General features: G+C 40.3%; 1 protein-coding gene across 1 annotated transcript in view; it reads left to right on the top strand.

Annotated features, from left to right (window-relative positions):
* Window positions 1–27,719, top strand: part of TNFRSF19 (TNF receptor superfamily member 19) — a 93,069-nt gene that overhangs the window by 19,848 nt on the left and 45,502 nt on the right. The window contains exons 4-5 of the mRNA XM_032150657.2: window positions 15,052–15,230; window positions 25,755–25,840. Of these exons, the coding sequence (XP_032006548.1) occupies window positions 15,052–15,230; window positions 25,755–25,840 (265 nt within the window). The remainder of the gene's footprint in view (window positions 1–15,051; window positions 15,231–25,754; window positions 25,841–27,719) is intronic.

Here is a 27,719-nt window from a genome sequence, read left to right as displayed (position 1 = left end):
ATTTTTCTTTTTATTTAAAGGGACTTTTAAAAGAGAAGTCCTTTTCCCCTACAGACTGCCATTATTTACAGTTGAGTCTTGTCATTCATAGATTTTTGATCAATGATCTATAAACAGCAGGAAAGAAAGAATTATGCATTCCACAAGTGGCTTCTGGAAGGTAGCTTTTCTCTCTGGCTTTTGTGTTAAATGAGTGGTGGCTTTTATTATCCTGGGCTTTACATTTGGATTGAAACTGACTGACCTTCAAAGTCTGTGTGATATCTCATTAACAGTAGCATCTCAACAGGTATTTTTCAACCCCTGTTGATTACAATAACATGCACTTTCAGACATAGATTTTTCTGTGTTGGGTGTAAAAAGATTAATTTTTAACAGATTGACATATCTAAGATCAGTGAACAAAGTATTTAAAAATGCCATCATGCCCAAGAGGAAAATAGACTGCTGATGAAAAGAGTCAAACTCTGTAAAATATTTGAAGAGATTTATTCTGAGCCAAAAAATGTGTGACCAGTGGCCCATGACACAGCCCTCGAGAGATCCTGACAACATGTGTCCAAGGTGGTAAGGCTACAAGTTGGTTTTATACAATTTAGGGAGACATAAGACATCACTCAACATTGGTTCAGTCTGGAAAGGCAGGACAACTGGGAGTGGGGAGCAGGTAGGGGAAGGGGGATTCCAGGTCATAGGTGGATTGCAGGATTTGGTTATTATCTAAAGACCTGGAGTCAATAGAAAGGAATGCCTAGAGTCAATAGAAAGGAATGTCAATAGAAAGGGTTAAGATAAGGGGTTTTAGAGACCAAGGTTTTATCATGCAGATGAATCCTCCAGGTAGCAGACTTCAGAGAGAATAGATTGTGTTTTCTTGTCAGACTTAAAGAGTCTGTTCCATCAGTAATTCCAGAAGGGAGAAGGATACCATGAGGCATGTCTGGCTCCCCCTTTCCATCCTGACCTGAACTAGTTTTTCAGGTTAACTTTGGAATGTCCTTGGCCAAGAGGAGGGGTCCATTCAGATGGTGGGGGCTTAGAGTTTTAATTTTGGTTTAAAGATGGTGACATTTCTTTCCTCAAACATTCTTCTTTTCTCAAATCTCAGTGAAAATCTGAATGAAACTTCACAGATTCTGAGACATGAGTGAATAATTTCTAAGAAATAACTGTCTAATCTTCATCCTTTGAATCTGCAGAATATAACCTTAAGGTAATTTTTGGAGAATCAGGCCAGAAGATGAAAGTCCTATTAGCCTTAATATTTTTGTTGATTAAGAAATCATTTTCCCATTTCTGATTTCATATATATGAGGAATTTAGAGGTTGTCACTCTATCCCAACAGGAAGTAAAAAGCTGAACAAACTGAAAAGTCCACAGCTCTTAGATTTGCAAGAGAAGTGAGGTCACAGGCAGCTACAGAGAATCACAATACATTGCTGCAGAAGCCTCCCCAGGAGCCAGCACCAGGCTGGGAAACCTGCACTGTTATTGACAGCCTGCTGTAGCCTAGGTTTGGAAAAGTCTGAGAGTTAAAACTCCAGGAGGACCCACTCACAGAGCACCCTCCCATGCTTTTGTGAGTTTTACCTCCAGGAACTCAAACCGATTTTCATAGTAAATGTCAAAACTAAAACAAAACCAAACAAAAAAATCCCTTGTTTTTCTGACAGGGGAGGCAGAAAAGGAACATTTTGAAATATGCTAGAGCGCTCTTTTTCTTAACAAGGACTGCCCTCAAGAGAAACGCATACACCAAAGGCTCACCTGCTGGGGTTTTATCAGAGCCTAACTGACCTGGGGAAGGGAAATACCGACTCTGCTCCAGCCGTTCTCTCCCATTTAAGGGAGAGGCACTGGGGAAGCTTACAGTACAGAGGCACAGGCCTGCACAGGACTATGGAAAGCTGCCCTTTCCTTCACTTCTCATCTCCGCATTACTAAAGTCCTGTTTATAGTAGCTCCTTCTACCCAGTGTATCATGTATGACATTTAACAAAAATGTACAAAGCATACTAAAAGGCAAAAAATACAATTTGAAGAGACAAAGCAAGCCTCAGAACCAGACTTGGCAGGGATCTTGGAGTTATCAGAGAGAATCAAGAACAACTATGATTAATATGCTAATAGCATTAATCATGAATATTCTAATATTAATATGCTAATCAGAGAAAGGAACAGAAGAAATATTTGAAACAATAATGACTTAGAATTTTCCCAAGTTAATGCCAGACACCAAACTGCAGATCCAGGAAACTCAGAGAACACCAAGCAAGATAAATGCCCAAAAACGACACCAAGTATATCATTTGCAAACTGCAGAAAAACAAAGAAAAAGCCCTGGAAGAAGCTAGAGGGAAAAAACGCCATATGTACAGAGGGGCAGAGATAAGAACGACATCTGACTTTTACTCAGAAATCATGCAAGGCAGAAGAGAGTGCAGTGAAACATTTAAAGTATTGAGAAAATAGCACCTAAAATTCTGTACCCTGAGAAATTTTCCTTCAAAAATTCTCAACAAAATATTAGCAAATTGAATCCAACAATGTATATAAAAAAAAATCACCCACTGTGACAAAATGGGATTTATCCCACATACACAAGGCTGGTTCAACCTTTGAAATTCAGTTAATGTAATCTGTCACATCAGTGGGCTAACGAGGAAAAAAATCACATATAGCAATAAGTGCACAAAAAGTATTTGAAAAATCTAACACCCATTCATGATTAAACAACAACAACAACAACAAAACCTCTCAGTAAACTGGAATGGAAAGGAATTTCCTCTACTTGGTAAAGAATTTCTACAACAACCACAACAAAAGCAAAACTCTAGAGTTGACATCATACTTAATGATGGAAACTAGAAGCTTTCCACTAAGATCAGGAACAAGGCAAGGATGTTCTCTTTCACCACTCATTTTCAACATCATACAAGAAATCCTAACTCATGCACTAAGACAAAAAAAAAAAAAGAAATAAAAGGTAAACTGATTTGGAAGGAAGAAATAAAGTTTTCCTTGTTCACATACGGCATAATCATCTATGTAGAAAATGCAAGAGAATTAACAGAAAAACTCCTGGAATGAATAAGCAATTATAGTAATATTTCAAGATACCTGGTTAATGTACAAAAGTCAGTAACTTTCATATATACTGGCAATGAACAAGTGGGATTATAAATTTAAAATAATATAATTTATATTAGCACCCCCCCAAAAACAAAGTACTTAGGTATAAATCTAACAATATATGTACAAGATTTTTATGAGGAAAATTACAAGACTCTGATGAAAGAAATAAAAGAAGAACTAAATAACTGGAGAGATATTCCATGTTTATGGATAGGAAGATTCAATATTGTCAAGATGTCAGTGTTTTTCAACTTGATTTATAGATTCAATGGAATCCCAATCAAAGTCCCAGCAAGTTATTTTGTAGATATTGATAAACTGATTCTAAAGTTTATATGTAGAGGCAAAAGACTCAGAATAGTCAACACAGTTTTTTAGAAGAAAAAGTTGGAGGATTGACACTACCCACATCAAGACTTAACTGTAAAGATACAGTAATCAAGACAGTGTGGTATTGACAAAAGAATAGACAGATCAATCAATGGAACAGAATAGAGAGCCCAGGAATAGACCCAGGTAAGTGTAGTCATCTGGTCTTTGACAAAGTAGCAAACAACATGATGGAGAAAAGATAGACTCTTCAACAAATGGATCTAAAATAACTCGACATCCACATGCAAAAAATGAATCTAGACACAGACCTAACTCAAAACAGGTCACAGACCTAACTGTAAAATGCAAAGCTATAAAACTCTTAGAAGATTTTGTCTAGAAGACCTTGGGTTTGGTAATGACTGTTTTATATGACACCAAAGGCACAACCTGTGAAAGAAAGAATTAATAAGCTAGACTTAATTAAAATTAAAAATTCCCACTCTGCTTAAGACACTGTTGAGAGAATGAAAACACAGGCCAGAAACCGGTGGAAAACATTTGCAAAAGGTATCTGAAAAAGGACTGTTATTCAAAACATACAAAAAATTCTTTAAACTCAACACTGAGAAAACAAATCCAGTTTAAAAATGGGTAAAAGACCTTAAACACCTCACCAGAGAAGATATACAGATGGCAAATAAGCATATGAAAAGATCCTCCATGTAGTATGTCATCAGGGAAATGCAAATTTAAGCAACGCAATACCACCGTAGACCTATTAGAAATCCAGAATCCAGAATCCGGAACACAGACAACACCGAAGGCTGTTAAGGATGTGGAGTAACAGGAGTTCTCATTCCTTGCTAGTGGGAATGCAAAATGGTACAGCCATTTGGAAGACAACTTGGCAGTGTCTTACAAAACTAAGCATACTCTTATTATTTGATCCAGCAATTGTGCTCCTTAGTATTTTATCAAAGGAATGGACACTTAACACTTATACAGATACCTGCACACAGATGCTTACAGCAGGTTTGTTCATAATTATGAAGACTTGAAAGCAACCCAGCGGTACTTTAGTAAGGGGTGGGTAAATAAGCTGTGATCCCCACAATGGAATATTACTCTGCACTAAAAGGAAATGAGCTATCAAGCCATGAAAAGACACAGAGGACCTTAAATGCACATTACCGAGTGAAAGAAGCCAATTGGAAAAGTCTGCTTACTGTATGATTCCAACTATACGACATTCTAGAAAAGGCAAAACTATGGAAACAGTAAAAAGATCACTGGTTGCCAGGGGTAAGGGTGAGGGAGGGATGAATATGTGGGCATGGAAGATTTTTAGGGCAGGGAATCTACTCTGTATGATACTGTAATGGTGGATGGGTATCATTCTGTGTTGTTCAAACTCACAGAATATAATGCCAAGAATAAACCCTAATGTAAAGTATAGAACTTAGGTGACCGTGATGTGTTCACAGTTTGTAAAAAATGTATCATTCTGGTGCAGGGTGCTTATAAGAATGAGGCTTCATGTGTGGCGGCGGGGGAGGGCAGTGCGTATGACTATCTCTCTACCTTCCTCTCAATTTCGTTATGAACCTAAAAACTGCTCTAAAAAATTGTGTTTATAAACAGAAATAATCCATCTTCTGAGAACACCATCTGATAACAGGTGCTGTATTTCATATTCCCATGGCTATCCAGAAGAAATGTCTTTCTCTAGATAGCAGTTTTCCATAAGGATTGAAACAGCCGTCCCCCTGTGAAGGAAGAGCCAAAGGGAAGCAACCAGAACAATTCTGCCTTTATGTACTTATTTCATTTGTTCATCTTCTGTTTCCATATTTATAATTTTTTTTTTAAAAAAGACTAGGACAAATTGAATGAGGAGCAATAAAAGTAAAGGTAATAATGTGAGTGAAAAATGAGATTCTTAGGACCCACTCAGGTGCACAATTGTATACCATGTTACCACATGCCTGCCCTGAGCTGTCCACCTGGAAGCCCATGTTGTTCAGCTTTTCTACTCTGTATCTACAGAGCACCCAGCTCCTGACACAGTACATGAGTGAACAAATCAGTTAATCTCAAATATTACTTGGAAAAAAAAGTGACACTTAAATCTAGTAATATAAAAATGAATGAATTTGTGTATATGTTATAAATCATATATTTTGCCAAGTCTTTTATCTTAGTTTTAGCTCATAATAAATAAAATCAGCAACTTAACTTTGCTCATGCTCTAACATACAACAGCGAGGCAAAGGATTCAGATACACAAATGAAAACATAAATATATTTTTATTTTCCACCCCACTTAACTCAGAGAGCTTGAGCTTTTCATAAGCAGTTACTTCAAGGTTAGATATTTTTAAATTGTCCATTCATGAATTTGTGATTTCTTCTTTTTATTGTTCCTTTTGCAACAACATATGTCTTTTAGAGGAAAGAAAAATAAGTTGTGAGTATATTAAAGTCAGATAAATCACTGAAATTAAAATTACATTTAACTGGCTAATTTTCACTTCCAAGCTTTACAAATCAAGGGAAAATTTAGTCTTTTTACTAAGACTAAGCTTTAAAAATTTTTTCAGACAACTACGTTTATACTCTTTTTTAAAACGAGATATTAAATATATAGTTTGGGCCAGGCACAGTGGCTCACACCTGTAATCCCAGCACTTTGGGAGGCTGAGGCGGGTGGATTGCCTGAGGTCAGGAGTTCAAGACTAGCCTGGCCAACATGGTGAAACCCCATCTCTACTAAAAATACAAAAATTAGCCAGGTGTGGTGGTGGGCGCCTGTAATCCCAGCTACTCAGGAGGCTGAGGCAGGAGAATCGCTTGAGTCTGTGAGGCAGAGTTGTGGTGAGCTGAGATTGCACCACTGCCCTCAAGTCTGGGTGACAAAGTGAGACCCTGTCTCAAATAAATAAATAGATAAATAGATAGATAGTTTGGAGGGATACCTTTTAATTTGTAATTAAACAAGTCTGAGGGCCCTTACCTTTTTGACTGAGGCTTAGAATTTTGGTTATCTATGGTATTTGAAATTTTGAAAGTAGAGTAAACATAAAACTTTTTAAAGTTAATTATGAAAAAGAAGAAAAGCTAGACCAAACTATTGATATGTACAACAAAAGATTTTTTTATATTGTGGGTAAAAAGTACATTTTTTAGTAGGCCATTAGCATTTTCAAATAACCTTTATTGTAACATTGTTGTGTTATTTGCTTCTCTGTATTAAAGGTATCTTAAAACTTCTGACATTTTCTGTTCTCCAGTCCATCTGTCTAAAATAGCGCACTCTGGGTCATGAGGTTCTTTCAATTACAAACATGTACCTGTGCCTTAAAACTAAAGCTTGGAAGTGCTTTGGTTAAGCAGGTATAGTTAAACTTTCCATCTGCGGTTTTATTTCTCCTAATTATTATTTTCTTTGGAAGGCATTCAATTCTATTTTTTCCCAAGGTGTCTGAGCGTCCCTTCCTATTGTTAGTTAGGTTTCCACCGTAAAAATGTGTAGTCAGGGCTGGCTGGGGCTGCTGGAATCGTATTCCTGGATACAGTCTACGCCTTGACTCACCAGTGGTGTGTGGTCAGTAGGTCCCAGCCTCTTTTCACTTCCTTTCAATTATTAGGTATTAAGAAGTCTGCACAGCAGCTGCAGGTCCACCGATACTGTTGCTGACTTAGATTGATGATACCCTTCTCTTCTTTGGCCACTTTTAAAGGATTCTTATTTTAACCGTTTACCTTGGATATCTTGGGCTATGTTCACATAAACGACATCTCTTAACATAAATATGAACTATCTCTTGTAATACATATTATGCAACTAAGATAATATTGGCTAATTTTTCATACAGTGAGCCAGGTACTATGTGATCTTTGTATATTAAATAATGGAATCCTTACAACGTATGTTTTAAATAGGGAATATAATCATCCGCATCTTATGGACAGGGAAACTGGGACACGGTGGTTCACTGATTTGTCCATTGTCACTGCTAGTAAGTAACAGTGCGGGAGGAAGGAGTGGTGGAGCCACGTGGGAGTAGCAATCTCTTGCTCATTTTGTAAATAGCCTAGTGCAATTCTCTCTGATAGAACTGTCTGTGATGGTGGAAGTGGTCTCTATCTGCTCTATCCAGTATACGAGCAACTAGCCACTGAGGTTACTGAACACTTACAGAATTTTATTTCATTTTAACTGATGAAAATTAAATGAGGCCACATGGGGTGTGACAATTGTATTGGACAGTACAGCTCTAGAATGATTAACTTTCTTCCAGCAATTCTGGCATAGGACCAGCCTATAAAATGAGGAGATACCAGAATCATATTGACCTAACGCACATGCACCGTGGGAGCTGCCTTGCTGGTCAGCCTTCTTCCTGTCCTTCTTCCTCTGAGCTACCCTGGACCTTGCCACCGGTTCCCGACCCATCTGTTTCTGGTCCTCCACGCTCCTCATGCCAGATGCTGTTGCCCTGGGCGTTCTGAGCAGGCGCCTCTCACTAGCTCCTTTGCTTCCTTCCCTGTAAGCCCCAAGCAGCATCTCTTCCCATTCAGTTCTTTTTTAGAAATTTTGCTTAATACATAGTTATCTTTCCTGCATTTTTAGGAAAATATATGACAGGTCGCTCAGCCATGTGGAATCTGAGGGTTTTATCCCATTGAGCCATATTTACCCTATCTCTCCTCCACTACAGGATTTCGATTTTGAAAGTGTATGAGAAAGATAATTCAGAATATTTTTCCTATTTCAGAGTCAAAAAATACCAAAGCTTGTTCTGGGCGCCCCATAAGTAGTACCTTCTGGGCATTCTGAACCATAAATATGGGGAGGGTTACTCGGCCATCAGGCATCGTTTCAGCTCCCAAAAATAAACCTAACTTTGGGATATGTGGGAGAGGATGATTTTTGTTTTCCTGAAGTAACCACATTAGACTTTTAATTCTTACTGCCTAGAATTCGCCCAGCCCCAGCCAATCCTCCTCACCGGCGTTAATGCCAACAATGTGCTTTTAACATGATCGCCTCGCAGCAGTAAATCAGGAAACTAGTTTTTGCATGAACCACTTGAAACAGGCTTCAAGTCTCTGGCACAGTTTTCAAAGTAAACTTTTCTAACCAATTATTGGGAGGACTTTAGTTAATGTGAAAAAATTAACTCTTGTAAACAACAACACACTTTCCTCCACATGGGGCGTACCCAGCTTCATATTTCTGAAGATGTTTACATTTTTGAAAACTGTTTTTGTCTCTACGAGGAAAGTTTTTAAAAAAATTAATTTGCAAGCATAAAAAATGAGATTCATTTCTGCCATTTAATTATAGTGTTGCTCACTTTATTTATGTTTAATTATAGCTGATCTAGCCTTGGGATGGTTGTAAGACATTAACAAGCCCTTGCTTGTCAGTTTTCTCTAAAAAACTCAAGCACGGATTTTTAGAAACTGAAAGTTGAGGGGAAATATCTTTTCAATGTTGTTTTATTAAAGGAAATTAAAAGTTGATTTCTAAGCACCAGCAACATAAATCTAATTTGTCATTTCCATTTACATGCCCTAGATTTTCCCTTCTAATAACTTCTCCATCCACATTTAAAATTTAACATTTAACTTTTAAAGTTCAAAGGACCGCAGTTAATAACGCACTGGCTGTACAAATAAATAGTGCTTTCAACCCAAGGCCCAGAATGCGTTTCCTGGACGACGAGAGTCTGTGAGTCTTCCCCTGTGGTTTGAAGAGCTGCTCCTCCAACCTGTAGGTAGGACGTGCTTATGTTTTTGTTAAAGGCTGGATTTGCAGAAGGAGAAAAGAAGGAAGGGGATTTGGGGACTGTTTACTTTAAGTCATTTTGCTACTGGAAAACCACCAAATGTGGCTTAAAAATATTGGGCAGAGTGACAGAGCTACAGCTTGGGTGGAAGTAGCCCAGCTGAATCCAGCCCTCTGCTCCCTTGGGACCAAGATAAGGAAAGCTGCTGACCCCACTCCACCCAGACATCCCCAGCCCAGCCTACCCTGCCTGCCACCCTGCAGCCCAGGAGGACTATATGGCCTCACCACATGGGAGCCATTGCTGGGGCCCTTACAAGCTATTGCTCCCTAGGATTTTTTTTTAAGTATTTAGGAAATACTGCCTTAAACAATATTTGTTCATCCATTTGTTTATCAGCAGGCATTTATTTCTTATTCACCGGCCTGTTAGATACCAGGCTTTTGGGAAGGAGAGGTGGAGGGAGGCGTTGGATACCATGGGTTGTTCACTTCCCATATGATTTTAGGAAGTAAGTAGGGGCTCTATAATAATGCCTTTTTATTGCATTATTATTTTATCTATGCATATACTTTCCCATCTTAAAGTTTATTGATAAAAAATCTCTTCTCAGGGATTCGGGGAAGTACTAGGTACTTCCTTCAAGCTTTTAAGGTACCAGGTCATAATTTCAAGAATACAGACTATGGGGTATTTTAAAACAGAAATGCATTTCTACCATTGATATTAATGGTGGACCATGCTCCATAAACATAATCACATAGCCCTTATCCTGAAGCCCAGGCTAAAGATGGACATACTCTGCCTATACCCTCCTTGCCCTCCCCTCACCAGACACACACACACATGCACACAGGCACACACACACACAGACACACACACACAGGCACACAGGCACACACACAGACACACACACACATGCACACACACAGACACACACACACACACAGGCACACACACACAGACACACACAGGCACACACGCACACACACACATGCACACAGGCGCACACACACACACACATGCACACGCGCGCGCGCACACACACACACACACACTCCTTCTCTTGCCATGATGGGAGGGACAACTCTAGTGCAGCTTGGAAAGTGTCAAAGAAAACCCAGAACTGGACAGTAGAACAGCAGATTTTACTCAGGACTGTTGCAGTTGAGGAAATGAAAGCTCAGTGTAGAACTGGGCTCCACTCCAAATACAGCACAGGCAAGGGGGGATATATAGCCAAGGAGCAGGCTGGGTTTGGTGGATGGAAAATCATGAAGAGGAACCATCAGGGGTGAGGGAGATTCTGGCTAAAATGACCTCACAGGATTCTTGCTGAAGACAGGCCAGGGTGACCAGGCATCACCTGGGGGATGGTGAGGGTTGAGGAACCTGAGAAGATATTGAGCATGGCCAGACTTAGCCAGGTTTTTGGGAAACTGGGCTCTTGAGGACAGGGCCCAACAGAAAGTGGCTCATAAGAACCTATCTAGAGTTTGGTCAAGGAGAGAGTCCTTGTCAAAAGGCTAAACTCAAACATAGCTTGTTTCATTATTTATTTGCTTACTTGTCTGCCTGCAGCAGAAAATAATATACCTAGGGAAATTACTTCTTTCTATCCCCATGGGGGAAAAAACAAAAAAGATTTGGTACTGTTTTCATTTGCTGCATGGTTAGGTCATCTGATCAATACAAATGCAGTGGGCCCAACCTAAATGGATACCCTTTCTGTGCCAGGACTTGGGGTGCAGTGGTGAGTAAGAACAGCTCCAGCTCTATCCCTGCAAGGGAATACTCTCTATTTGCTGATATGGAGCACTGTCCAAGATGTATGGCATGGGAAAACAAATCTAGTTGCAGAACAGTGTTAAATACATGCACTCACGCCAGGAGGATATTTTTTGACAGGTCACCCCAATACCTGTGTTGGGGGAGTGGGAAGTTAAGGAGCAGGGATGGGAAGAAAGGTGTACTGTTTGATTATTTTTTTAAAATCTCATGTGTGTAATAGTTTTTCAGTATATGAATGACAAAAAGAAATGATCTCGGCCAGGGTGGTGACACAAGTTTGTGAAGGCAGTGTCAATCTGTGCTAACCAATGTCACCATGGTTTGGAGGCTGTTGAGCTTCCCTTTCAGCTGTTTTCCCTCTTTCTTTTGTTCTCAGTAGTTATTTATTGAACTTAATGGGGAAGATTTCAAGGCATTTTAACCACCCAGCTTTACTGAATGAAATGAAAACATCAAAGCAGACATTTATATTGGGGGTAATTTAGTATTTATATGTAGTTTACTTTATAGCCTGGATTATGAGTAATTGCAGAGTCTGTGTTTAAGGTGTATTAGAAATATGACAGTCAACTCAAAAAGCGGTTGCTGTCACAGACACCATACTGTAATTTAATTCCTTGGAATCACCTTCTTCGAGTTTCTAGTTATTTCATGGTTTCTCGTTAATTCAATATGTAGAATGGTCACTTCATCAATTTCTTAGACTTTTATGAACTGCAGGCTATTTTTTAACAGTTTCAAATTAATATTAGGCTTTAAAAATATTATATTTTTGAAAATAGTAAATACTTTATAGAAAATCTATTTTAAGTAAAATTTCCTAAATAAACAGTCTTTATAAAAGTTCCCATGAGTATTTGGGATATAATCAATGAATTTTATTATTTTGTCAAAAAATAACCACAAAGACCTCTGCCACATTAAGCTGTATGTTCGTTTTCAAAACAGTTGTGACACTCAAAACTGTTTTAGTCCATTGGATTACTTGTACAGTTTCTCAATGGAGGGAGGAGGTGACTTGGAGACAGTCAGCAGGACAGGGAGCCACAGTTGAATGACTGACTGGCAGGAACGAAGGGCTCTTACAGCATGGTGCAGCAGTTGACTCAGATAGGGTTGAATTAGAGTTTGTGTTCCATTAAACTTGTTTTAATTAAGAAAATTATGATTTCTTTTTGAAAGATTCTTAGTCAATAAAAATGTCTTAGATGGAAATTGGGGTCTGATGATCCACTTATTTCCAGTGAAGCTTTATGATTCTTGAATCAGCAAAGTTGGTTTATTTATTGGATTGTAGAAAATCCAAAATCCTAACACTTATAGGTATAATTTGTTTAGGAAATGTGCACTCTGTGCTTGATTTACAGTTCAGCACTTTATATGTATTCCCATTTATTCCTCACACAACCTTTAGGGCAGGTGTTCTTATCCCCATCTCACAGACGAAGAGACTGAGGATCGGAGAATTCCCAAAATAACTTGTCCAACAAGTGGCAAAGCTGGCATTCAAACTCATGTCTCTTTAGATCCAATGTAGGAAAATACATACTTTTCTCCTTTGTAGACCTGGCTTGAAACAGAATTTCCAAGGACATTTATTTCCAGTTAATGCACCTCTTTCTCTGCATTCTCCTTTCTCTTTCCCTTTGTTTTCCCTTGTACTTCTCCTCCTTCTTCCTTTCCTTTGTTGTGTTTTAACTCTTACATGAGACTCTTACAACCTCAAGCTGCCTGGATCAAAGTGTGATTTTGAAGCACTCTGCTCTTTCCTGAACCTTTGCTGTGGAGAACCCTAGCTTGGGAACAAGGTAGAGACCATCCCCAGAAGGTCACATGCACCTGTGCTTTGATCCCAAGGGACTTTGGGAGTGGGAGGCTCTCTCCTGTACTTCAGAAAGCCTGTGCCTGCACACAGCTCTCCCAGCAACCAAAGTGCTCAGCAAAAACACAGCTGTCCCAGCACAGAGCCAGAGTCACAACGATCACCCCACAAAGACCCAGCACATGTCCAAAGAAATTCTTCTTGAATATGCATCTTTATTGTTTTCCCATTAGAAGAGTAATGGATGCTTTTTGCAAAAATTACATTTTGCAGAATTATAAAACTTGAGAGCACCCTGTAATTCTAATCTTCCCCTCCCCTGAAAGAGATAATCCCTGTTAACAATTTTAAAGAAATTCTAACTTGTTAATCAGTTCTTTAAATCAAGTGTTGTTTTTCTCCCCCTCTCCTCTCTGTGCCTCTGATGTAGAACATCGTGTGGCTGGAGCTCTCAGGAGTGAGGAGGCGGCTGACCTTCCACCTTTTTCTCCTCAGTTCTTTGTTGTGCGCACTCCCGACGTACGTTTGAAAGACAGGCAGAGTAATTGAAAGGAGGAAAGAAAGTATCACTCACCCAAAATGTGAATGAGTTAATTAGTAAAAATCTAGATGGAAGTGATTCCTCCGAATCCTTTGTTGAGTAGTTTATTAAGTACAGGCAGCACTATCCTTCAAGTTGGTTTTCATTTAATTTTTGGCCAATAAGTACTGCTTAGTTGATTTCGTATATAAATATGGATGAAGAAATTAAAATATATAAATTATACAGAAAAAATGGGAATGTTGAACTAAGTGGGACTTGCATTTTAGCATCCAGGGTTTACAAATGAGGAAACTGAGATTTCTTGCAAACCCTTCTTCCTCTGCAGCATCCAGTCTGCATTTGTGGGCTTGCCCAGCCTGCTGCCTGGATGGGTGCCCTTCTTGCTCCTCTTAAGCCACTGTCTGTTTTTTGTTAATGATGAGTGTTCTATAGAAACCATCACAAAGACCAACAACAGGTGTTACCAACAGTGCGTAGTCCTTCAGCCGCTTCCTGTGGATAAGTAATACATACATACATATATATGTGTATATATATATATATAGAGAGAGAGTACCTGGCAGGCCCTATAGTGTAGTGGTTATGAAGCCTGACTCTGGAATTAGACGACGTAGGTTGAAATCCTGGTTCTAACACTACTTCTGTCACCTAGACCAAGGTACATAACTTCTCTGATGCTCTATCCCCCAATCTATGAAATGGGAAAAATGGCAGTGCTGCCCTGATTGGGAAGAAGTATGGATTATTGAGATAATGGTGTAAAGTTCTTGGCCTAGAATAAGCACCCATAAATGTTGGTACTTACATGAATGTTTTTGTAAACAATGGAATCATACTTCTAATTCTGTATTAAAACTTATTTTTAAAATTGTCATGAACACAGATCACATCTACATTCTTCTTTTTATAGTTGCATTATAACTATGTTATGTGATATGCTATAGTTTACTGAGTTCTTGAACTTGTGGAAATGATTGTATGTGGGTCAAAGAGCCATTTGTTTTGCCCACTCTTGGAAAACAGTGTGTTCTGATGTTCAAATCTAGAGAAGCTTGAGAACTTTAGTACCACAGAGTTTGTCTCAACAGGAAGTTAACATCCTTTTAACAAATATGTAAGACTCTTTCTACTCTCAGGAAATACTAAATTGCTAATTATTTCAAGGAGCTCTCCGTTTGAATTGATTTCTGGGCTTGTCCGCTCATGAAATTTCTTATGCACTTACCCTCATTTTTGAAAATAACACCCCTGATACCAAAGTATTGATTTCTGCCTTAGAAGTGAGTGTGTGAATGTTTCCCTGGCTTTAGCTGCTGAGCATGCACATGACTGGCTTAATTAGAGGAGAAGAAGTGCCATAATTCTGCCATCCACTGGTAGTAACGCAGCGGTGGAAGCCTGAGAGACCCTTGATTATTCTCATGCTCACGGCTTCTTGAAGAAAGTGGATGACTAAGTGGACTTACCGTGGTAAGAGAGATCATTAGCAGTGGAAGACACATTTGAACTTGCTGAAAGAGCTGCCTTTGTGTCTAGGAAGGCCGACACTTGGTAATTATTAGACCAGGTCTTCGTTTCATCCTAGCGGTCTTTCCTTTTCACGCTTGCGAAGTCTGAATAGCTTTCTATTGCCCATTAATCCCCACAGGAATGTGGCTTCGGCTATGGGGAGGATGCACAGTGTGTGACGTGCCGGCTGCACAGGTTCAAGGAGGACTGGGGCTTCCAGAAATGCAAGCCCTGTCTGGACTGCACAGTGGTGAACCGCTTTCAGAAGGCAAATTGTTCAGCCACCAGTGATGCCATCTGCGGGGACTGCTTGCCAGGGTGAGTTGGCCAGTTTTTTCCCCTTGTAATTATTTAATTAAGTAACTTTTAAAAAGGCAATTCCCTTGTTCCATTCTAAACTGGAATGCATGCTGATATTAACCTGAAGATGCTGGTGGAGTATTTGTGACTTCTTTCAATGTTAAACAGTGGATTATCTGTGGTACCGTGTGCCATGCATTCAGCAGACACTGGTTATAAAGAAAACGAATAGGCATGCTAACAAAGGATTTCTGTTATGAAAATCCAAGGAGTTCCTACAAATCAATAAAAAAGAAAACTTGGACAAATGGACACAAAAATGAACAAGCAACCCACAAAAGAGGCGACCCATGCGACCGGCAATCCTCTGACAATGTTCACCCTCATTAGCATCAGAGGAGGGCAGTTTACACCATTCAGCCATTCAGCAGAGATATGCCCAACCACCTTAGGCATTGCTTTACATACTTGGACTATGTTAGAAAATAAAGTGGCAAAGATCCCTGCCCATGGGGAGCTTATTTCTTATAGGTTTTTTGTTTGTTTGTTTTGTTTTGTTTTGAGACTGAGTTTCGCTCTTGTCACCAAGGCTGGAGTGCAATGGCGCGATCTCAGCTCACTGCAACCTGTGCCTCCCAGGTTCAAGTGATTCTTCTGCCTCAGCTCCCGACTAACTGGGATTACAGGCATGCGCCACCATGCCCGGCTAGTTTTTTGTATTTTTAGTAGAGACGGGGTTTCTCCATGTTGGTTGGTCTCAAAACTCCTGACCTCAGGTGATCTGCCTGCCTCAGCCTCCCAAAGTGCTGGGATTACAGGCGTGAGCCACCATGCCCGGCTTCTTATAGGGTTTTAAAAAATATTTAAATAGTAAATAATAAAGAAGCAAATTGTGCAGAAAGATAGAAGATGATAACTGCTATGGAAGAAACCCTAAGGCAGACAAGGGCGATTGGGCATGGCCACAGTGAGGGGCAGGACAGTGACAGTGTAAATTGGGTCGTCAGGATAGGCTTTACTGCAAAGGTGAGATCTGAGCAAAGGATTGAAGGAGACGAGGCACTGAGCCAAGCAGAGAGGTGGGGAAGAGCACCGCAGACAGAAGGAACCTCCAGCAAGAGGTTCTCAGGTGGGCATCCACCTGGTGTGGGTAAAAAACTGCCAGGAGGCCAAGGGAGTGGCAGGGAGGGGGAGGCGTGCAGTACACCGAGTTACAGAGAGCAGGGGAAGCAGTGGGCAGGTGCGAACGCAGAAGCCTTAAATAGACTTGTCAATAAGGCAGCCAGGTCCAGGGAAAGGAGAGGGACCACACCTGGGCCAGGGGGGCACCAGGGAGGAGGAAGTTAAATTCCTGACTGCTTCTAAGTAACTGTGGGATGGATTAATACGGACAGCTGGAGGAGAGAGTCTGGATGAAGAGCCGGACTCAGGGTGACAAGGGGGGTGATCTGTAAGGCAGGGAGAAGCCATTGCTACACCAAGTATGCAGAGAACGGGATGAAGCAGAATATCCGTAGAGCTTAATGGAGATAAGAGTGGAGCCAGAGTTACTGACCAAAGACAGAAGAGAGAGGAACCAGAAACCCTGGAGCATCAGAAACCAGTCTGTATTGCAAAGGAAGAAACAACCAGAAACTGCATTGCAGGAACAGCAAGCATTTATTACTTGCAATGTACCAGGCACCCGGCCAAGTACTTTTCATGAATTATTTTCTTCTTTTTTTTTTTTTTTGAGATGGAGTCTCGCGTGCTCTCACCCAGACTGGAGTGCAGTGGCGCGATCTCGGCTCACTGCAAGCTCCGCCTCCCGGGTTCACGCCATTCTCCTGCCTCAGCCTCCTGAGTAGCTGGGACTACAGGCGCCCGCCACCACGCCCGGCTAATTTTTTTTGTATTTTTAGTAGAGACGGGATTTCACCGTGTTAGCCAGGATGGTCTCGATCTCCTGACCTCGTGATCTGCCCACCTCGGCCTCCCAAAGTGCTGGGATTACAAGCGTGAGCCAACGCGCCCGGCCGAATTATTTTCTATACTTTTCACAATGTTTTAAGAAGGAAGAAACTGAGACTTATTAAGGATTAAGATTATTCAGGCAAGATCACCTAACCTGTGTGTGGTGAGTCTGGGAAACACATCATGGGAGTCAAACGTCAGAATTCATGCTCCAAGGCACTACAAACAAAAGACTAACTGGATCGACCACAAGATCAGAGTGGTTTTGACCAGATGTCCCGGGGTGGGGTCTTGTTGAGGCCAGAGGGGAGATAAAGCTCTGGGCCTGAAGGGTGGAAACAGAGTAGAAAATAGGCTAGTGGGTGCCGCGTGGTCATATACAGAGACACAGCACCTAGGGAGCTGTAAGATGTAGTGGGCTAACACCAAAAGTACAAGCAGCAAAAGAAAAAATAGCTCTGTTGGACTTTATCAAAATTTTAAACTTTGTACTTCAAAGGAAACCCTTTGAAGTACGAAACACAACCACACAACTCACAAAATAGGAGAAAATACTGGCAAATCATATGTCTGGTAAGGAACTATCTTAAGTAGAATATGTCCTCACATATTCTTACAACTCAATAATAAAAAGACAAATAATTCATTTAAAATAACAAGGATTTGAATAGACATTTCTCCAAAGAAATACACAAATGGCCAATAAGCACATGAAAAGTTGCCCAACATCATTAACAATCAGGGAAATGCAAATCAAACCCACATTCTTCAACCCCACTAAGATAGCTATAGCCAACAAAAACCAGACGGTAACTGGTGATGACATGGAGAGATTGGAATGTTGGTGATGACGTGGAGAGATTGAAACTGTCATACACTGTTGGTGGGAATGGCAAAGGGTACAGCCAGGTTGGAAAACAGTCTAGAGTTCCTTCAGAAAGTTAGACACAGAGTTACCATGTGACCTGACAGTTTGACTCTTAGGTATATAACCAAGAGAACTGAAAACACGTCCACACAAAAACTTGTACACTAGTGTTCGTAGCAGCAGTTTACATAATAGCCAAAAAACTGAAACAACCAAGCTCTGGTTTGAATGTGTCCCCTCCAAAATTCAGGTGTTGCCAGTGAGATTGTATTAAGAGGTGGGGCCTTTACGGGGTAATTAGGTCAGGATGGGCCCTCCCCTCAAAAAGATGCCCTGATAAAGGGGCTTGACAGAGGGAATTTATTCCTTTTATTTCCCTTCCACCTTCTGCCACGTAAGGACACAGCATTTCTTCCCTCTAAAGGGTGCAGCAGAAAGGCCCTCACCAGACACCAGATACTGGCCTCTTGATCTTGGACTTCCCAGCCTTCAGAACTATGAGAAATAAATTTCTGTTATTTATAAATTACCCAGTCTGTGATATTCTATTACAGCAGCACAAAACTGACTAAGACAAACTCAAGTGTCTGTCAACTGATAAATGGAAAAACCAAATGGGATATATTCAAACAATGAAATATTATTCACCAGTAAAAGGGAAAGAAATGCTGACATATGCTATGAGATGGATGAACCTAGAAAACATTATGCTAAGTGAAATAAGCTAGTCACCAATGATGGCATATTACATGATTCTATTGAAATGTCCAGAATGGGCAAATCTATAGGGATGGAAAGGAAATCAGTGTTGCCTAAGGGCTGGGGTTAGGGAGAGTTGGGAATGGGAGGTGACTGATAAGGTTATGAGGCTTCTTTGGGGGATGATGAAAATGTCCTAAAATTGATTGTGGTGATGGTTGTACAACTCTGTGACTATATGGAAAACCATCCAATTGTACACTTTAAATGGGTGAATTGTGTGGTATAGAAAGTATAAGTCAATAAATCTGTGCCTTAAAAAGGAATGGTCTATAATCTCAAACCTGTGACGGTATCTATGGATAGCATTACCCAGAGTTTTGATCTTGTGCAAATCTAATTGAGGACATGAACTGAACACACACACCTCTGTTGTTCGTGTTCTCCAGTTCTCTGATAAAAGCCTGTCTGTGCGTGTCTACTCTCTACATCTGGGGGTAGGAAAATGAGGAGGTCTTCAGGGGATGTACAGGCTGAGATAGGCAGTGCCCAGGGAGGGTGGGGAAAGGCCTGACCTAGGACTGGGATTTTATAGAGTCCACGCAGGGCTGTGCTGCTGGAGGAGGAGAGCAGGTCTGCCTGGGACTCCACCGTGCCTGGTTCCTCCTGCTTCCCCGTGGTCGTTGTCATTTGAGCCCGCTGCTCTAGTTTCTACAGTGTTTGTTTATTCTTTAAGTAAATACTTAGCTATAGGAAAGTTATAAGTGAATAGACAGTTGAGTGATGTTTCACAATTTATTTATATGATTACTTTAAAATCCCATTTTTTTCTAAGTCAGCATTAGTATATGAGGCAGGCGTAATTACATAGTGACTTTTATCCAGGTCTTTTCAAAGTGTTTTCAAAGTACTCTTCCAGTTTAACTGTACTTCTGTGAAGAAACCAAATAGTTGAAACCCATTTTATAAACAGAAAAACTGAGGCAGAAAGACATGAGCAAAATGCATATTGCTCCCCAAAAAGTGATGCAGAAGTCAGGCAGAAGGCAGGCATTGCTCTTTTTGGTGCCACTCTGCCTCCTGCGGCCTCATTCTCTAGCAGGAACCTGCTGCTGCCCATAGGCCCAGGCCCCCCAGGACACCAGCTGCTTCCCTCTCAGTAGCAGGTAGGGTGTGGAAATCATCTGTCCTCTGTGCCCACAATTTGAGTCATTTGAGAGAGCCAGTCCTTATTCCCACATCTGCTCTGTGACTTTAGACCAGTCATTTAACTTCTCTGACATGCACTCTTCTCACCTGTAAAATGACCATGCTGTAAGAATCCACCCTGCAGAATTGTTAGAAGGATTAGAAATAGAAGGCACGTAAAGTGCCTAGCAGAGTGCCTAAGCCATAGGAAGCCCTAATGGAATATTGTACATTATTGCCAATTGATGATTTTGGGGGCCAGGGAAAACTTGGCATGACTTTTTCAGAGTGTGGCCAACAGACCTCCAAGCTCCTCTGCCAGCACCCGGTTCCTGATTCCTTCCTGGCTCAGGGGAACTGGAACCCGCCCTGAAGAGTAGGCTGGCCCCCGCCAGCCTTTTCCTGCTTCTGGTGACAATGACAACTAACACTGAGCACTTACTATCATCCAAACCACTCTGTAAAGTAGGGATTCCTACCACCTCCTCTTAACAAAGAGGGAAACTGGTTCTCGGAGTGGGTAAATGACTTCCCAGAATCACCCAGCTTGCAAATGAAAGGACTGGAATTCACCTCGCAGCTCCTCTGCCCCATGCTTAGGTGCGTGTCTGATATCACTGGGAGGTCACCGCTGGGGCTTCCGTGATTGATTGATGGGAATCACAGGGACTGCCTCCGCCCGCCCGTCTGTGCTGTGTGCCCACTTCACCCTCACCCTACCCTCAGCAGACCCCTTGCTCCTGGAAGCTGCCTGAGCTGCCTGGGTTTTCGCATCCCCTTGCCTCAGCTCTCTGGTCTGTGCTCAGGGTGTTCCCTGGTAACCATGACACTGTTTAGGAGACCTAGACTCTTACTCTAATGATTAATCTTGTCATTAGCATTTGTTTACCTTCAAATAAGGGGCCATTGCTGTGGATTGCTGAGGAACACAAACAGCAGGCTGACTAAGCACCAAGGTGCTAGCAAGAGCCCCGGGTAGAGCAACGCTGTCATCCAGTGTCTCACAGACACTTCAGAAAATCCCGCCCTGACTTGACTGTGATTCACAGGGCATAGTAACTGCCTTCAACCTTGTGTTAAGTGAGGTCATTGTAAAACCAGAGCTGTTCTATGGCATGTCATCTCCTTGCAGAAATGCACTCATTGAGTGAAGAATAAACGGTCTACAGCCAGATTTTCTTAAAATAGCAGTTTTCAAACACTGTGTTCATTAGGCTAACCAGTGCTATTTGGATTCAGTTCAGTTAAAAATTCCTCTTCACTGGGAGGCTGAGGCAGGTGGATCACTTGAGCTCAAGAGTGTGACATCAGCCTGGGCAACATGGCAAAACCCCATCTCTAAAAAAAAATACAAAAATTAGCCGGGCATGGTGGCGGGTGCTTGTAATCCCAGCTACTTGGGAGGCTGAGGGAGGAGAATCGCTTGAACCTGGGAGGCAGAGGTTGCAGTGAGCTGAGATCATGCCACTGCACTCCGGCCTGGGTGACAGAGTGAGACTCCCTCTCAAGAAATAAACAAACATTAATTAATTAATTAAAAAATAAAAATGGTCATTCAAAACATGACAGCCTTCTAGCCTCATTTGTCTCATGGTCCTCAAACTTTTAAAAAAATTTTTGGCAAATATATTTTCTTCGATTGTCAGGGAAAGCTCAGACCTCTAAACTGTTTTGTCACAATTAGAATTCTCTATTTTTAAAATGTTAAGTAGTGTCTGTGCTTGATCCTCAATACCTCCCATTTTCCTAACTTTTTAAGTGTTAAAAGATGGATTTCTGTATCCCCAATATTTGTTCTTGAGAATGTTGGTTATTACATTTTTTAACTTTTTTTGCTTTTTACATGAAATGAGTTTTTATGTATAAAACACTATTTTGTGCTTTCTTGATATTTAATTCAATGAACTTCTATTGGGCAAGTTTTCTGGCTGAAACGATAAAAAGTATTAGTTTGGATGTGTTACAATGTTTAGCAAGACTTCTTAAAGAAGAAAGCTCTTTTATATTGTCTTGTGATTTTTTAAAAAATTGTATATGCATTTTTTATTGTGGTAAAAAACACATAACATAAAATTTACCATCTTAACCATTTTTAGGTATGCAGTTCAGTAGAGTTAAGTATATTCACATTGTTGTGAAACAGATCTCCAGAACTTTTTCATCTTCTCAGGCTGAAACTGTATACCCATTAAACAACTCCCCTTTGCTTCTTCGCCCCAGCCCCTGGAAACCACCTTTCTTTCTGTTTCCGTGAGTTTGACTACTCTTAAGTACCTTGTATAATTGGAGTCATTCAGTATCTGTCTTTTTGTGACAGGCTTGTGTCACTTAGCATCATGTCCTCAAGGTTTATCCATGTTGTAGCATGTGACAGGAACCCCTCCTACTTGTTAAGACTAATAATATTTCATTCTGTGAAATACTTTGTTTATCCATATTCATCAGTGGACATTTGGGTTTCTTCTGCCTTTTGGCTACTGTGAATAATGCTGCAATGAATACGGGCATGCAAGTATCTCTTCAAGACACTGATTTGAGTTCTTTTAGATATAGACACAGTAGTGGGACTGCTGGATTATATGGTAGTTCTGTTTTTAATATTTTGAGGAACTTACGTGCTGTTTTACATAGCGGCTGCACCATTTTATAGTCCCGTCAGCAGCATACAAGGGTTCCAGTTTCTTCACATCCTTGCCAACACTTGTTATTATCTGTTTGTTTGTTGTTATTGTTTTGATAGTAGCCATCCTTACGGGTGTGAGGTGATATCTCATGTGGTTTTGACTTTTCAGTTCAGGGATGATTAGTGATGTTTGAACATGTTTTTATATACCTGTCAGCCATGTAAGATATTTTTCCAAAGACATTTCTCTGGAGAAATGTCTATTCAAGTCCCTTGCCCATTTTTAAATTAGGTTGATTTTTTAACTGATGAGTTTATAGGAATTCTTTATATATTATAAATATTAACCCTTTATCAGACCTATGATTTGCAGATATTTTCTTCCATTCCATAGGAATGTGTATGTCCTCTGATTTTAAGTTTAATATAGTCCCATTTGTCAATTTTTTTCTCTTGTTTCCTATGGTTTTGGTGTCTTATCTAAGAAATCATTGCCATATCTAATGTCATGAAGCTTTTCCTCTATGTTTTCTTCTAGGAGTTTTACAGTTCTAGGTCTTACTTTTAGGTCTTTAATCTGTTGCAGGTGGATGTCCAGTTTCTCCAACATTCCTTAAACAGACTGTTCTTTCCTCACTGAGTGGTCTTGGCACCTTGTTGAAAGTCACTGACCATATACACAAGGGGTTACTTCTGGGCTCTCTTGTCTATTCCACTGGTCTAGTTGTCTGTCTTTATGCCAATACCACATTATTTTGATTATTGTTGTATTGTATTAAGTTTTGAAATCAGGAAGTGTGAGTCCTCGAACTTTGTTTTTTTTAATTTTTACTTCATAAATTCCAAAATGAGTAATTTTATTAATATCTAGTGGGAAGTCACTGTATTATATATCCTTTAGAAAGATTGTCATCATCAAGTGAAAATAGAATGCTGAGCAATTTCTGAATGTATCTGGGCATTTGAGATAACTTACCTAGTTTCAAATGCAAATTTTGCTTCTACCATGAATTATACAGATTTGCTACTACATTATGCAGTTTCACAAAATAATTGCATCTACCTGTCCTCTGTAGACTTGTTCTCTATATTACTATTTTTGTCATAGAAAATTTATGTCATATATATGAAAAAAAGAAAATCACTTGAATTCCCACAATCTAGAAATAGTCACTGTTCATATTCAGTATATAATATACTCCCAAACTTTTTTCATTGCAAATATATACACATAACTTTTTTTTCTTTTCTTTTTTTTTTTTTTTGAGATGGAGTTTCACTCTTGTTGCCCAGGCTGTAGTGCAATGGCGCGATCTTGGCTCACTGCAACCTCTGTCTCCCAGGTTCTTGTGATTCTCCTGCCTCAGCCTCCTGAATAGCTGGGATTATAGGCGCCCACCACCACGCCCAGCTAATTTTTTGTATTTTTAGTAGAGATAGGGTTTCACCATGTTGGCCAGGCTGGTCTTGAACTCCTGACCTCAGGTGATCCACCTGCCTCAGCCTCCCAAAGTGCTGGGATTACAGGTGTGAGTCACTGCGCCTGGCCACACACAACTATTTTTATATGTATTGGTAAACAATCTGAGAAAATTGATAACAAAAGTGTGTGCCTGCACAAAATGGAATTATATCATATACATTCCTTTGTTTTCACTTAATGATATTTCATGACTTTTTAAAAATGTGTATGGTAGGTCTTCATCATCATTTTTAAAGGACACCTAGCATTCCATTGCCTTGGGTCTACCCTGATTGGTTATTGGTGGACATTGGGATTGTGCCTAATTAGCTTTTTTCCTTTTATAAACAATGCTGTGATTGTATTCTTTTTTTTTTTTTTTTTTTTTTTGAGACAGAGTCTTACTCTTTTGCCCAGGCTGGAGTGCAGTGGTGCTATCTCAGCTCACTATAAGCTATACCTCCCGGGTTCAAGCCATTCTCCTGCCTCAGCCTCCCAAGTAGCTGGAACTACAGGCGCCCGCCACCACGCCCGGCTAATTTTTTGTATTTTTAGTAGAGATGGGGTTTCACCATGTCAGCCAGGATGGTCTCGATCTCCTGACCTCGTGATCCGCCCGCCTCGGCCTCCCAAAGTGCTGGGAGTGAACCACTGCGCCCGGCCTGTATTCTTACAGATACATCTTTACCCAGTTGATTGTTTCTTTAGGATGAGTTTCTAAATATGAAATTACTAGATAAGAAGTATAAACTATTTTATTGAGTTCTAGTGACAGATTGCTAAATTGCCTTCCTAAAAGTGGCAATTTATGTTCCCACAGGCAATATATACATATACCTGTTGGCCTACACTCACACCAGCACTTTACTAATTTTCTAAGTAAAAATGATATATTTTCATTTTAATTTGAATGTACTTGATTAATAATGAAGTTAAACATTTTCATCTTAATTTTTTAAAAAAAATTTAATTGCATCATGCTTTTCAGTTTAATTATGAAATTTTTAAATTATGAAACATTCTTCTTTTGGGAATGAAAGTTCTTTGCTTATTTTTCATTATAATGTTCATTTCCACCATCATGATTTTTAAGTTTTACCTTATAGACTGAAGGTATAGACAGTACTATAATTAGGACAATTTTTCAATCTTTGTTTGCCCATTACCTATTATTGATGATGCTATATTTATTTATTTTTGCCCTTCAGATGTCTTTAAAATCTGTGTGTGTGTGTGTGTGTGTGTGTGTGTGTGTGTGTGTGTGTGTGTGCTGTTCATCTCTTCCACTCTGACTCCTGGTTTCTTGTTATGCCTAGAAAGATGTTCCTGTATCAGGATTGTATGAGTATTTCCCTATGTTTTTCCATTGCTTTTATGGTTGCTTGGTTTTTTGGTGTCTGAATTCCAAATGCTAAAACCTAGTTCTTTATTCATTTATAAGGTGTTTTGTAGTTTAAGTTTCAATAGAAATGTCGAAGACCACTGACTTTATATTCCCCCACCTGCACCCCCACCCCAATATAGAAGAAGTGCACTGAGAAGCATCTGCAAAGTTACGTTTAGGGGAATTGATATTTCTTAAGTGTCCACTGCTTCCTCTTCAAAAATGTGTCTACCTAAGATACTATTATTTAAGCCTCTGTGTACTTTTAACTGTAGAACTGGTAATGGAGACTGCTGGTAATTTATGACCACAACTGTAAGCTTAGATGAAAGAGCTAACAAGGAGTATTTTCCTTTCTCTTCTAGATTTTATAGGAAGACGAAACTTGTCGGCTTTCAAGACATGGAGTGTGTGCCTTGTGGAGACCCTCCTCCTCCTTACGAACCGCACTGTGAGTGAACACAACACAGGCAGAGCCAAGGGGACACCTGGCCTTTTGAAAAAGTTTAAATTTGTAAACGTTTCTTCTCTGGCAAATGGAGCCAAATCTGTCTCTCCTGTGGGGTGTACAGTGTGTCCTCTTTTATCAGGCTTCTAGCAGGACAGAAAGCCCCTTTGTTGTGTGCCTCAGTCAGCAAACTGGGCCCAGGGATTTGAATCTCAGAGTGGAGTGCAGACATTTTGCCACTGCTCAGCTCCATCTGAAGCCTTCCCTGGCACCCTGGGTCTGTAATTCAGGCAACTCTGAATAACCAGGCGGCTCACATCCTCACTCTTAGGTCTTCATGCCCTGGCCCCATGAATTCCTGGATTTTCCTTTCCTAGTCCCCACACAGGATCATATGGTGGCATCTCTGCCTTCCCAGAAAAGTTCCTCTCTGTGAGTCACCTGCCCTCACTGTGTGTCACTAAATGGAACTTAGTTCACTTCATCCAGTCCTTCTTTTCTCTCATTTAACAAATAAATGAGAAAAGAGAACTCCATTGCATGCTGGGGATACAACTGTACATAAGAAAATTGTGCCTTTTCCTCTTTATGTTAACATTAGTTACTCCTTCTGACTATGTATTTTGTGTAGATATAAAAGGTATTTGTTTCAAGTTATGAACCAGCATCAATTTTGAATAGGAAGAAGAGTGGCCTCTCACTCTTTTTAATCCTAAATACAAACCTGGTCAATAAAAACCCGCAGGAAGGGAACCGGTGAGTGGCCCCTATGTGGCAGAGCACGCTTGTCTGTGCCACAGCGGGGCTCGGGAGAGCCGCACTTCACGACTCAGGGGAGAGCGAAGGGCAGGAGGGAGGACGGAGGAGGCTGCTTTATCCCACACACAGGTCGCTCCTGCCTTTCTGGGGAGCATTGTTTTGATATCATTTTCAATGCTTGGGCTCTGTCCTCTTGCTTTTTGCTATGGTAAAAGTCCCCTCTGAACTAATTGAAAGTTAGTGCATCATTTGATAAGGTCACATAGTACTTCTCTTTCCAAGAGTGTCATGGAATTTTGCAGTTCATATTAGTGTGTCCTTTACCAAATGCATTATGTTCTATTATTCATTTGAAGTGATAGAAAAGCAAAAGAAGTTAGAAGATTTTCTTTTATAGAAAATATATACCAATCCTCATTTTTATAATAGGTAAACATTCACCAAATAATTCATTGCAGATAACAAATGCAATATTGAATGCCTGTTATCAGTCACAATGCATACGCTTTACTTATTTTGTTTTACTTACTTTTCTCAATAATCCTATCATCAGTCCAAATTTGTCAATGAGAACACTAGTCCAGAGAGGTGAATCCTGTTCCGTTGTTGGCTGCTAAGTGCCAGAAACAATATTCAAATTCCAGTCCAATTCTTTCTACCACAATCTACTGTCTCCCTAAGCTCCCTAAGGAAAACTAAGCTATCTCGTCTTTCCTACACATTGACTCTTTCTTATGTTGTTTGCTTTAATATTAATCACTTAAAGAAAACGCTAAAAATCTAACATGTCAGAGACACTGGAGGAGTGTCTTTATGCCACGACACAACCCATCAAAGGACAAGCCCTCTTGCCAGTTTAACGTGCAGTGGCCTGGGCCTGCATGTGGGTCAGCCCAGTCATCCTTCTGTCAGGAAGTGAGTTAAAATCATGCACTGCAGCCCAGACTGCTGCACAGAGATTCCGTGAAGTCAGTATTGCCACTTTAGAGCCAGAAAGTCTTAGGGTTTTTTTCCCGTTAATTTATTGGATTTATATTTAATACAATCAAGTCAAAACTCTGAGGCTTTGGGATTTTTGCCTTCCGGGTTCTGGCTAAGCTCAGATATCACAAATTTGCCTTTG

The sequence above is a fragment of the Hylobates moloch genome, unplaced genomic scaffold, assembly GCF_009828535.3.
Source record: "Hylobates moloch isolate HMO894 unplaced genomic scaffold, HMol_V3 SCAFFOLD_4, whole genome shotgun sequence".
NCBI classification, from domain to species: Eukaryota; Metazoa; Chordata; class Mammalia; order Primates; family Hylobatidae; genus Hylobates; species Hylobates moloch.
Note: the sequence above shows the minus strand (reverse complement) of the source record. Positions and strands in the feature narration are given on the sequence as shown.